The 12248-nt window shown below is 35.6% G+C and overlaps 2 protein-coding genes across 2 annotated transcripts in view; both read right to left on the bottom strand.

Moving 5' to 3' along the window:
• Positions 1 to 4561: 4561 nt before the first annotated feature.
• Positions 4562 to 7241, bottom strand: LOC21398123 (CASP-like protein 4A3). The gene is made up of 3 exons (XM_024168733.1): positions 6438 to 7241; positions 5731 to 5866; positions 4562 to 5017 (listed from the first exon to the last, which is right to left on the bottom strand). The coding sequence occupies exons 1-3, from the start codon at positions 7040 to 7042 to the stop codon at positions 4823 to 4825; spliced, it is 936 nt and encodes a 311-aa protein (XP_024024501.1). The 5' UTR covers positions 7043 to 7241; the 3' UTR covers positions 4562 to 4822.
• Positions 7242 to 11717: 4476 nt separating this feature from the next.
• Positions 11718 to 12248, bottom strand: part of LOC21398121 (protein EXECUTER 2, chloroplastic) — a 12516-nt gene continuing 11985 nt past the window's right edge. Inside the window, exon 11 of the mRNA XM_024168726.1 lies at positions 11718 to 12137. Within this exon, the coding sequence (XP_024024494.1) occupies positions 12036 to 12137 (102 nt within the window). The 3' untranslated portion in view covers positions 11718 to 12035. The remainder of the gene's footprint in view (positions 12138 to 12248) is intronic.

The following is a 12248-nucleotide window of genomic DNA, read 5'->3' as shown; positions in this document are numbered from 1 at the left end:
TCCGCCTCCCCCCCCCCCCCCCCCCCCAAGTTTCAAATATATACATTATACATGGGTGTATATGGTCTGCAATATCTTGTTTCTCCTTTTTTTTCGTTTTGTGGTAAAAAAGAACACAAGAAATAGTTATATCTTTTTTTTTCTCAAAATAGAAATAGTTATATCCTTGTTTGAACGAGAATATACTAATATTCTTTAACCTGGAACACTATTTGAAGAGAGAATTAAAGGGTATAGGGAGATTTTCGTTCAGGGATGATCACGTGACATGCGTGTCTATAAAATAGCGGAAAATCAAGATTTTAACCAGATCGAATGCTCATGTGGACTTTGATGGGTCAAACACGATAACTGTTACACCTAATGTGCGTCTTTCTTAATCCTCTCATACTAAAAAAAGGTCATCTCAATGCTTTAACGTCCACACTGAATATGGACCGAACTGTCTCATGGCGTTCTAAACCCAATTCATGTACCGCTTTAAACGTCAACTAATCATGTGACAAGATTAGGGATCGAGGTATCCGTCAATATAACACTAACATGTATGTACATCGAGGCACACCTTGCTCAGGGTTGAATATAAAGACCGGGATTGAGAACAATGTAGACATTGACCCCTATATTAGACATCGAGATTTGCACCTTAGACTGTAGGGGATCAAGATGACGACATGTGTAAATGTTTTACCAGAAACTTTAGAAAAATTCCTTTATCAAATTCAGAATATATTTCTAATTATAATTTCTCCTCCAATTAGCTAAATTTCGTATAGATATGAGAAGTAGAAATTACTATTTCAATCATTCTCACCCACTTTTAAGTTACGTATGCTTTGCTATTCTTTCCGATTTAAGCGTCGAAGTTCCTTTTTACTGGTCCCAATCTGACGCCCTCCTGGTGATCCACACCAAAGAACGTCATAAGTACGATCGAAACTAGGTGTCGAGAGAATCCACTTCAACAACCATGTTGACCATGCATAAGCAACTATTTAAGAGTATATTTTTTTAGGGTTTGAAATGGATTATACTTGGAAAAGAGATTGATCAGCACCAAATAATTGGATATGGGTTGGGTTCGGATAAGCATCTGTGATCTATGTGAAAGATATGAGCATGTGGATTGGCCGGTGTAGAAGTATGTACCCCTACAAAGCACCTCCCCGTAGGAACCACCAAACGGTGTGTTGTAATAATATTGGTCGTTGGTTAGGACAAATCAACATCTGATGAAAAAGATGTTTTAAAGTTCAATACATATTTGACGTTGAGAGTTTACCATGAACTTGTACTATTTAATAATTTAGGGACAACATCATTTTGATACCGTTTGTTATTGTGAAACATCTCGATGGTACATTCTGTTTTTAATAATATTAAACGGTACCTTCACTTTTAAAAGAAACACCTTAAAACAAAATTTTAAAACATATAATGTCCAAGCTGCTATTTTCATTAATTAAATAGAAACTAATAACTTTAAAAATATTTTCAGAGAACATTTTAACTTATTTGATTTTTTTAATTTTTAAATATTTTGAAGCATGTTTTAGATTATTTTTAAAAAAGTTATTAATTTCTTATTATTAGTGAGAACGGCATAATGATCATTTCATGTCCTAAAAATCAGTTTCAGGATATGGAAAAAATATTTCTTTAAATGTAAAAGTACCGTTTTAATATTATTAAAAACATAGAATACTAACAAGATGTTTTGCTACCATAGATGATTTTGTCGCAATAATTTATAAGACAAACAAACCAAAACTAGCTGCATGAATAGTATGTCATATTAGAATGGTAGAAAACTTCCATGATTCACTAATAGTGCATTGCTTTCACCAACAACCTTTGTGCTTTATTTTCCAACATTATTAAAGGAAAAAAACAATATAGTTCAAAAGTAATGTTCGATTCCACCAACCACGTTGAAAAATTATGTTCCAAACTTTGTATGGATAAAACTTGGGTTTTGGTTTTTCCTTGTATTTCAATTGTAGCTAACCTTTCAGATAATAAGCTTTTATGGAGCTTTTGTGGTCATTATTGAGAAGAAGACACAGTATAAGGTCAATAAAGCTTTAATTAATGGTCACTTAATTGTAGAGCCTTTTAGAATTTTTGCATCAGCAACATTGGCCAACAAATATTTTAAAGCCTGGAACAATTGGTTCCATTGTCAATTTCTTTTTCTTTCTTTCTTTTATTTTTGTTGGTAGGCCTTAGCCTTCACTGCTGCTTTCCATACTATACTTCTTAGCTGGCCTTGGATCAATTAGGCCCAAAATTATTTCAGGTGAAAGTTCAACTCCAAGCATCCTCCCAAATATAACCCAATCAATTACTAGCCCATATCAAATTTGACTTCCTAAGCCCATAAAAGATTGAGGTTAGTTCACAAAAGTCAGTCTAGATCATGGTCTATTTGATCAAATTTTATCAGATTATATCAAATTAGGGTTTTTCCCAGTCCAGTGTCGTAAATGTCTTCTTCCTCCTACTATTTTGCGTTCTTTCTAGCGAGGACAAACAATCATGAAAGTAGAGGAACCAAGCCAATTTTGGAGCAGTTTTATGATAATAGAACCAACCAGCAAAAAGCATTAAGGCTATAAAAACCAATGCACCAATTGCAGTACAATAGAGTTACTGCAAATACTAGCCTAACTCCTTATTGTTGAGATAATGGTCTACTTCACACCCATCGTGCAATACATATGCAAGTTCATGATTACGGGTAGTTCCTACAAAACAAAGAATCGGACTAATGACGTAAATGAGTCGAAGTAATGACAAGAATATTTCTAGTGGAACATCTTTCACAATCCTTAGAGAGATAATTCACTAAAAGGCCGAGGGATAAATAATTCGACTAATTCACATCCAGATTATGAAGAGTGATATTAAACCAATCTATCACAAGAGAAACAAAAATCTAGACTTGCTTTATCTGGTATCAAACGTGACCTATGCCGGAGGAAGGTTGCAAAGATGGAGCTCAGTCGCGATCTCCTTCGCAAAGACGGCTCACGACTCCTCAAAGATGGAGCTCAGTCGCGATCTCCTTCGCAAAGACGGCTCACGACTCCTCAGCAGCGAAGTTCATATTGGCCTTGGAGATCCGACACAATAGTGTCGCGGCTCAACGACGAGAGGTGATGTCAGAGTCGCTAGTGTCACTTGGTGTTGCAGAGAGGAGGGGAGATTTTAGAAAATAGGAGGCATGAAAAGAAAAGAAAAGTGCGTTTTGAGTTCTTTTATTTATTATTTTTTTCATGGTTTGCAGTTTATCAATAATAGATCTCAATATATCTATATCATTTGATTGATTTCAATATCACTGATTGACTCGTCTATCATTGATTGTCTCAGTATATAAATGACTTTTTTGGTCTATCACTGATTGCCACAATTCATCGATAATTGACTTATGGACTATTTTGTATTTTTAGGTATAAAATACTCAAAATACTTACCAGTAATGAGAAAGAGATAGGGGTAAAATTGGGCTGGGTAGGGTCAGTTTTTTTGGTAGGATTTGGGCTGGCCCGCAAGAATCGGGCTAAGAAAACTGTGGGCCGCAACAGCTCACTTGCTCCCAGAACCCGTACACCATTAGGTTACCTCAGGTTGGCCGGGTTACTTTGGGTAAACCAACTCCAAATTTATAGTCATAGTTGGTATCTTACTATCATACCATTAGAAGCCATGGTTTGGGCCCGAACGATTAGGCAGGCTTGGTTGGTATCTTACTATCATACCATCAGAAGTCATGGTTTGGGCCTGAACGATTGGGCAGGCCTGAGCTGTGTGGCCTTGGCTGAATGATTGCAGCTGAAAATTTCTGGCTACGACGGAGGAAGTGAGATGAAGAAGTAGAAGAGGAACGGCAGAGTGGAGGAATTGAGAAGAAGATGTGGTGATGGAGGAAACACTCAAAGAGAAGAAGAGGAATGGCGGAGGAACTAATTTGATTTGCTTTTGGCCGGGTCGGCCTACCGTGGGTTGAAAAGAGACCGGCCCGCCACCCTACCCGCAAATTTCGGGCTAGCCTTATTTGAAGCCGGGAAAAGGAAAAAAAAACTAAATATTCAGGTAGGGTCGGGTAGGGTAGGCCAGATTATGTCGGGTAGGGTCGGATTTCTTACACCCCTAGAAAGAGAACGCAAAGATAAAATACTCAAAATATTTACCAAGTGATGAGAAAGAGAATGCAGAGAAAGAGACAGACAGAATCGTGCAAACCCAGAGAGAGAGAAACGCAGAGGGAGAGAGCAATTCATAGAGGGAGAAGAAATTGTGCAAACCCAGAGAGAGAGAGAGAGAAGTGCAGAGGGACAGAGAGGGATTCAACGAGGTGGTGGCTGCTAGGGCTAGATGTAAGGGTGATTTTGTCATTCTACGTTACAAATATATTTGATAGGTCAATTTTTTTAATTTTAGAAAATTGCGGCTCTTTATTAAATTATTACCAAGAAGTCGCTTCAAAAAGGGTCAAAATACTGTTATCCCGAATTATTACCAAGAAGTCTTAGGTTTATGTTCTCACCTATATAACTCAACCTGAAAGTTATGCAGATTTGCATAACAGAACTGAAGTACATCAGAATCCAGTCTAAAAAACACAGAACATAGAGAATTCAAACATAATTCCTAAAATTATGTTCCCTTCCAATTGTAAGAAGAAAACAAGGCTATTGAATCTTTATCTGTACAACAAGTAAAAGGAAGAAATATATATATATTTGCTTTCACATTCTATTGTATTATTTTCGGATAAGACTGAAAAACTGCGAGCAACTGATTACACGATCTCAGTTCACATCGTGTTCTCACTCCAAAGGTTGTAACCCGATATAAGGGAGCTCACGGCAAAGGCAGCAAATGCCAAGAAGGCCATCCCTACCGAAGCACTCGCCATCTCGGTGAACTCATCTTTCCCCCAGTTTGATTGCCAGTCATCTACTCTGGTGGCCGCCGATGATGATGCTGATATGAGAAGATATGCCAGTACCTGCCAATTGAATTAACCGTTCAGTACACAATCCAAAGTCCCCAAAGACCTGAATTCAATACATGCAACCTTAGTCCCTAAGCATATTCAGTAAATCAGAATCATATTTCCATGGACAGTTCCTAGAATTCGTTTGAAGACCTTGACACTTGAAAGTCTACAAGGTCCAAAAAATATTAAAATTGGCAAGACCGCCACCAAAATAGATAGCCCCCAAAATAGAGGTCCCTACTAATTTAAGCTATTCATTTGCAATCAACCAACAGTTTAACCAGCGGGTGTCAAACATTCGCCAAGATAGGGACGCCAAAAGAGTCACACACTAGATAAAGTTGGGTTCGAATCTTCATCCCTACATGAACCCAATCCAATATCAGGAAAATCAATAAAAAAAAAAAAGGGCGTTTCTGCCTCTGTTCAGCCACACCGACCCTTCTAGTGCAGCCTATAGTTGTCAAGTGAAGACTAGGATCCGTTGCAACTGATTGTTATAAGAGACTCTACTAAACAGAACAATCTATTATGCAAATACCCTTGTCAGATATCCCAATCGTTCTTAATCTGTCCTATAATATTCCAACTAACTTTAATTCATATGTTAGAACAAAGTCAAAAAGGCATGCTTAGTAAGACCACACATCATCCAGTTCACCAGACCTTAACATTGTCACGATAAACTAAAGTAGCATACATGTTTAATGTAAATTGCTTGCCTGATCCATGAAAAACTCAAAGTGGCGACGAAGGTGGTGGCGGATCACATGTTTTCCGGTGACAAGATGGAATGCTAGATCATAAGCTTGAAATAACGAATATACAAACGCGATAACATTCACAGACAGACAAAACCTGCAGACAAAACAAGTTTCATATTCATGTTCTCAAGAAAATCAAAGGACAGAGTGACAAAGTACAAAACAAAAGCAAATATGCTAAAACACAAATCCACAAAAGAAAAAAATATATATTTTCCACAAAATTAAAACAACCCATGTTGCATTAACCCGCCATCCATATAATTATTGATGAGTCAAAGGCTATTCTGTTTAAAAGTCAACAGATATGTATAACTATCTCAAAAATTAAAATCTCCAAAAAGGAAAAATGGAAAGTAATCCTTCAGCAAGTCAGATTCAGAGTAAGTATAACTATAAGCATTAACTCTCTCTCTCTCTCAGTACCAATCAAAGAAAAGGACTACAAAACGGAAGGTCTCCATTATATCCTAATGAAGCACAAACAAATCAATCAATGTAATACAAATTACAAAGTAATTACTTCTAAAGGAACTTCGTTTTTTTTGTGGGAAAATATAAACGTAGAGTTTTGAATTTCTGTAACCTCCACAAACAAACACAGACGAAAATGGCACAAACTGATTCAAATTCAGAGGGAGAGAGAGAGAGAGAGAGAGAGATACCTGTACTCCTTGTATCGATCAAAGGAATCGCCGCTCCAACCCTGAGTCTTATCTGCGGCCATGACAGAGAAGGAAATCAAACAGAGCACGAACTCACTAACACGAAACCCAAGCGCCGCACTCTTCAACAACTCCTTCCTCGGCCTCCTCCCCGGCGAAGGCGCGAAATTCGACCTCCGGCCAACGCCACCGTCATCTCCTCCGCTGCCTCCGGCGACGGGACCGACCTTCGTGACCGACGGAGGCGCTTCCTCCTTTGTCGCTCTGTTGATGTACATCGGCAGAGGCGGCTTCGCCGGCGCCGTCGCATTCTGGTGCGGTTTCTTGTGGTGATCGGACGAGTAGTGGTTGAGATTGGCCTTCTCAACTGCGACGATAGCCCTGGAGTTATCCGGCTGCTTTTCCGGCGAGTTAACCGGCGACTCATACGGAGGAGTGTCGGGCGGATCGCCGGCCTCGGATCGGAGCGGCGAGTGGAACCGGAGAGGCGAGTGAGGAGACTCCATTTGACCAGAGGAATCGGAGTTTCTCGAAGAGGATTTCTTCATGGCTCCTTTACTCTGCTGGTTAGCCCGTTCCGTTTGAGCTTTGGCTTGCGATTCCATAGTTTTGATTTCTCGAACTTTAATGGGCGGGTAAGAAGAAGGGCTGTTTGGGAAGCGAGAAAAAGGAAAAGAAAGTTTGAGATGGAAGGGTAAAAAAAAGAGAGTTCTGAGGAGTCTTTCGCTTCATGCTTTGTTGTGGGGACCACTGCTTACGTGGTACTGGCAGTTCCTCAGTCACTAAAAGAGGAAGTTATTCGCAGTTGTGAAAGCCCACAAATGTCTCTTATCATCCAACCGAACATTGCCAACTCATACACTTCTTCTTTGTTGATGTCGTGGCGCGATATTAGTTGATAATAGTTTGGAGACGCGAGGGGGCGTCCATATCATATCATATGGGTCCTTTGAATGAAGAGAGGAAACGTTTGTTTCTTGTATTCGTCTCTGATTCTGCATCATGATTTATGGTTCTTTATAATATTTTTTTCTTATAAAAATACACGTAAAATGAGAATAATTCTGAATTATAGTTCTGAATCTATAAACCAAACGTCCATTAAAATACCCATATTTGGTTGTAATTGCAAATTGAGGTATTGTTTAGGGCCAAAGAGAAGAGAAAAAACTGTCGGGGTCAAAATGAAATATTGAAATGGCGTTTGTTGTAAAAATTAAGATTGGCAATCCATGTAGCGATACGATGACACGACTTAAAATCTACACGAAATTAACGGGTTTGAGTTTACTATAAATGTGTTTGGGTCATAATCAGGTTGACACGATTAACACGATTAATAAATGAGTTGGGTTATGGTTGACCTCCTAACACGAAGTGACACGATTAACTATAAGTGTCATCTGTAATTTAATGATATGTATAAAAGTTTATATGACATATTAAATACAAATAATGTGAATTTTAATATTTATAGGTAAAATTCATTTATTTTTCTTAAAGGAAAAGATAAATTGATCAATAAACATGTTAAACCTGTATTGACCGTGTTAAATAACTCATTATTATATTAGTTATTTATTTAATATATTAATTTAAACGGATTATACGGGTTGACACAATTAACACGATTAATAAATAGATCGTGTTTGGGTTGACATTTTTGATACGTTTAATAAACAAGTCATGTTTGAGTTGATATTTTCTGACACGATTAATAAACATGTTGACACAAACACGGAATTGATCAATAAACATGTTAAACCTGTATTGACCGTGTTAAATATCTCATTATTATATTAGTTATTTATTTAATACATTAATTTAAACGGATTATACGGGCTGACACAATTAACACGATTAATAAATGGATCGTGTTTGAGTTGACATTTTTGACACATTTAATAAACAGGTCGTGTTTGAGTTGATATTTTCTGACACAATTAATAAATAAGTTAACACAAAACATAGCTCACTAACACGAATTACCACCCATAGTAAAAACTGTCGGGGTCAAAATGTAATGTTGAAAGCGTTCCTTGACTAGCATTATTCAAAGATTACTTATTGTATTGATTTTTTTTTCTTTTTGGATAATAAGGGTTCGAATCCAATTAATTACATCAATGTTCTTAGTTTTTTTAAGACAAATACATAATTTTACTGTTTTTTAAATAAAATTTAATTAATTTAATGATTTGATACATTTCCGAAAAAGAATAGAAAACTGTTAAAAGACTACATGCATATAAATCGAAAAAAAAAACCATTAGATTTTTGTATCTTTTTTTTCCTCAACTTGATTAGATAACACAAATAACTTGACAAGTCTACGCACCTGATCAAACGAGGTTTGTTTGGAGTACTTTTAGGCTCCATTTATTTACCGATTCAAGTTTAGAATTCGAGTTTTGTTACAGTAAAAAGCTCTAGAAATAATCATATCAATTTTTTTTTTGTTACAGTAAAAAGCTCTCACATAAAATTACATCTAAACTCGAATTAAAAACTCGAATCAGCAAACTAAACGGGCCCTTAACTTGTCTAGAATTACCACAATTTTTTTTCCTTTTTTTTTAAAATGATCCTTCATCTTTAAGCAAAAACAATAATAACCATAATCATGATAAACTTTGCTCGTACAATAATTCTATAAGCAATTCTAGCAATAAAACTATCGCAGCCAAAATACTTGCATTGTTAATATTTTAGTGCCAATGTCTTAATAATCTAATTAAATGTAAATTAATAATAGGTGGGTACAATGGAAATTGCATACTTACCATGTTCGGTTGCCTGTTTTTACTCGAGAAAGTCCACTCGAGTGATACAGGCTGGCCCAAGTTTAAGTTTGGCTTCATTTTACTCGAGACCAAACTCAAATAACCACTCGAGTTTTTCCCCCATTCTCGAGTTAATGGCCTCCCACCTACTCGAGTTAAGTCCTCTGAACTGCTACAGTGATGATTCTTGACCTTCTGAGCACACAGTTGAGATTCCTCCACCTTTGTCGTGCCTGTCGCTTGCTTTCTTCCTTCGAGCCCTTTATTCACTTGTACCGTAACAAAGATAGACTATTGGATCAGTACTCATAAGATGGTGTTCTGGTTGCGGACATTGATCCACAGAATGTTGAAGAGGATATCAATGGCAATAACAACCACGAAGGACAACCATTGAATTATAATGCAGAATTGGAGATGAATGCGTTAAGGGATGCAAGAGCGCATACAATGTGGGCAGTGTATCGTAATCGTCGTACGCGCTAATAATAATGTATGGTGAATTGCGATATTAATTATGTATATATTGTGACTATTTGCTCTCCATTTATAATGAAAACTTATATTCTAGTAATTTTTTATATGGTATTTTAATTTATTAAATGAAGAAAATGCCTACGTTATTTTTAAATTTATTACTACTTATAGATGATTCACTTTTATTTATTCAAATTAAATTACATAAAATCAATTAAATGAAAGAAAAAAAAATTTTCAAGATACTATTCACAACTCAAGAATTAGTTGAAACAAACACAAACTCAAATAAATTCTAATATCAAATTATAACTTAAGTTTACACAACCAAACACAAACTCAAATTACAACTTCAACTCAAGTTATAACTTAAACTCAACTCAAAATCTACACTCAAGTCACATAACTCAAAAACGGCAAAAGAACAGCCTTAGCCACTAAGAGTAACAATAAGACCTAAGCTACATAGCAATGAAAGGAAAAAAAAAAAAAAAAAAAAAAAAAAAAAAAAAAAAAAAAAAGAGGTAAGTTAAGAAAAATATCAGAACAAAGCTTTGAGTGGGAACTTTATGAGGTAGCTTAAAGTAGATTTCTTTAAGAGTGCGCTATCCTTTTGTGAGCTAAAGGTAAATATTCCACCCAACTTTATCATTCTCTTTTGCTGAATTGATTCCTCCTATTGTCTAAAATAAGCATTCCATTCCATGCACAAAAACAAATGTTTTTGTTTGTTTGGCATAGTGGAGAGTATTCCACCAATACATGAAAGGCACGTGTCCTCTCCCAATATTCCAACCCTATTAAGCCTCAATTCCCAAATAGTATATACCTAAAGGAGCAAGAAAAGCATCAAACACATAATACCCTCCCCTTTTTTCCGTACAAAGAAGTGATTAACAAGAATGCGTCTTAAATCCCAGAAGGAAGCCACCATCAAATTTGCCATTTTCGCTTTGAGCAACAAGAAAGATATTCATTCGTCAAAAAGAAAAAAAAAAAGGATTTCATAAACTACTTTCCTTGGCAGAGGTTTTCTCATAAACTTGGCAATGAACGATTAAATATTAACTTAATTTCCCTTCAACAACAATGAGGTGATGTTTTGTATATAAATTGTTATAGTACAAATCTACGATTTTAATTATGCTACAATATTATTTTTCTCTCACAAAATATTTAAATTTCCAAAGTCATAATAAAAAATCTTGATCTAAATTCTATTTTAAACCCATATACAACACGAAACTTGTGTCTTTCTCAATTGATTTAGCATACAAGAGATTTTGATTTAGAGGTCCTATAAAAAACGCCTGAAACTAAAGATCTGTTTGATTCTCGTGTTCAAGTTAATGATTTTAATTTATTAACAGAAACTTTATGAAATAACTATGGAAAATTTTTGACTTCAACTTTTTATAAAAAAAAAAAAAAACAATAAAATCAAAATTATAAATTTAAATATATTTGTCAGACCCTAATATAAGCTACCGGCTCTAAGTCCATTAACTCTTTGATGAGGATGAGGTAACACGCTTTTCTCTCCTAATGAAATAGCCACGGCTCAATCAAGACATTCCTCAACGTGTCCTTTCTTGATAAGCCTCGTAACTGTGTTGTACCAGTAATATATACCCTACCATAAAATTCTAAAAAAAAAAAAAAATTGTTGGCAATAAATAATTCCATATGCCACCGATCAAACTAACTTTTTAACTGTAGATATCTAAGGTTGCGTTTAGAACAAAAATTCGTGTTATAATTCGGATTATAATTCATAATTCACTACAATAATTTTTCTCATAAAAAACACACATAAATTAAAAATAATTCTGAATTATAATTTTAAATTTATAAACTAAACGTCCTTTAAATCAGCCGGGTCATATCTAACCATATTTCCTCCTCAGTGGTAAAGGTTTGAAAAAGTTAGTAAGATGATATGCAATCAGAAAAGCAAGTTCACATCTAATTGAAAGAATAAACAAATCAAGGATTAAGGAAGCAATCAATATCCAGAAACTGTCACAAAGAAAGTCCACTCCATTCTATAGCAGTTTATTACTTGTCAAATTATATATGGTCAGTCGGCAAAAAAGATATACAGCTCTCAAAATTAGCAAAAAGTTGGGAAGGAAAAAAGGGGGGGGAAAAAAAGAAAGAAAAAACAAAACCTCGAGATCAATAAATAAATACAAGTGCCTAATATATATTTTGCCTTTCTGCTCCAACACCTTAACAGATAAGAATTCCTCAACAGTATTGCACTCTTCATATATATATATATATATATATAATATAGGTCCTATGAAGGAGGTAAGATCTCAAAACGATTTGATGCTCAATGTGGTAGTTTCAAACGGTTGAACAGCACAAGAAAACTTTGCTCAGGTACAACATAAAGGAAACCCAAATCTGCACCTTTCACAAATGGTCCCATACCCTGCATTATGCAAGGTATAAGAAAATGCCAAAAGATTTAAGCATGTGATGCCAAATATGTGGAAAGTCTAAATTGATAATAGGGCCATATTAGTTGTAGAGGAAGAAAGAA

This window comes from Morus notabilis, unplaced genomic scaffold (assembly GCF_000414095.1).
Source record: "Morus notabilis unplaced genomic scaffold, ASM41409v2 Scaffold229, whole genome shotgun sequence".
Lineage (NCBI taxonomy): Eukaryota > Viridiplantae > Streptophyta > Magnoliopsida > Rosales > Moraceae > Morus > Morus notabilis.
Note: the sequence above shows the minus strand (reverse complement) of the source record. Positions and strands in the feature narration are given on the sequence as shown.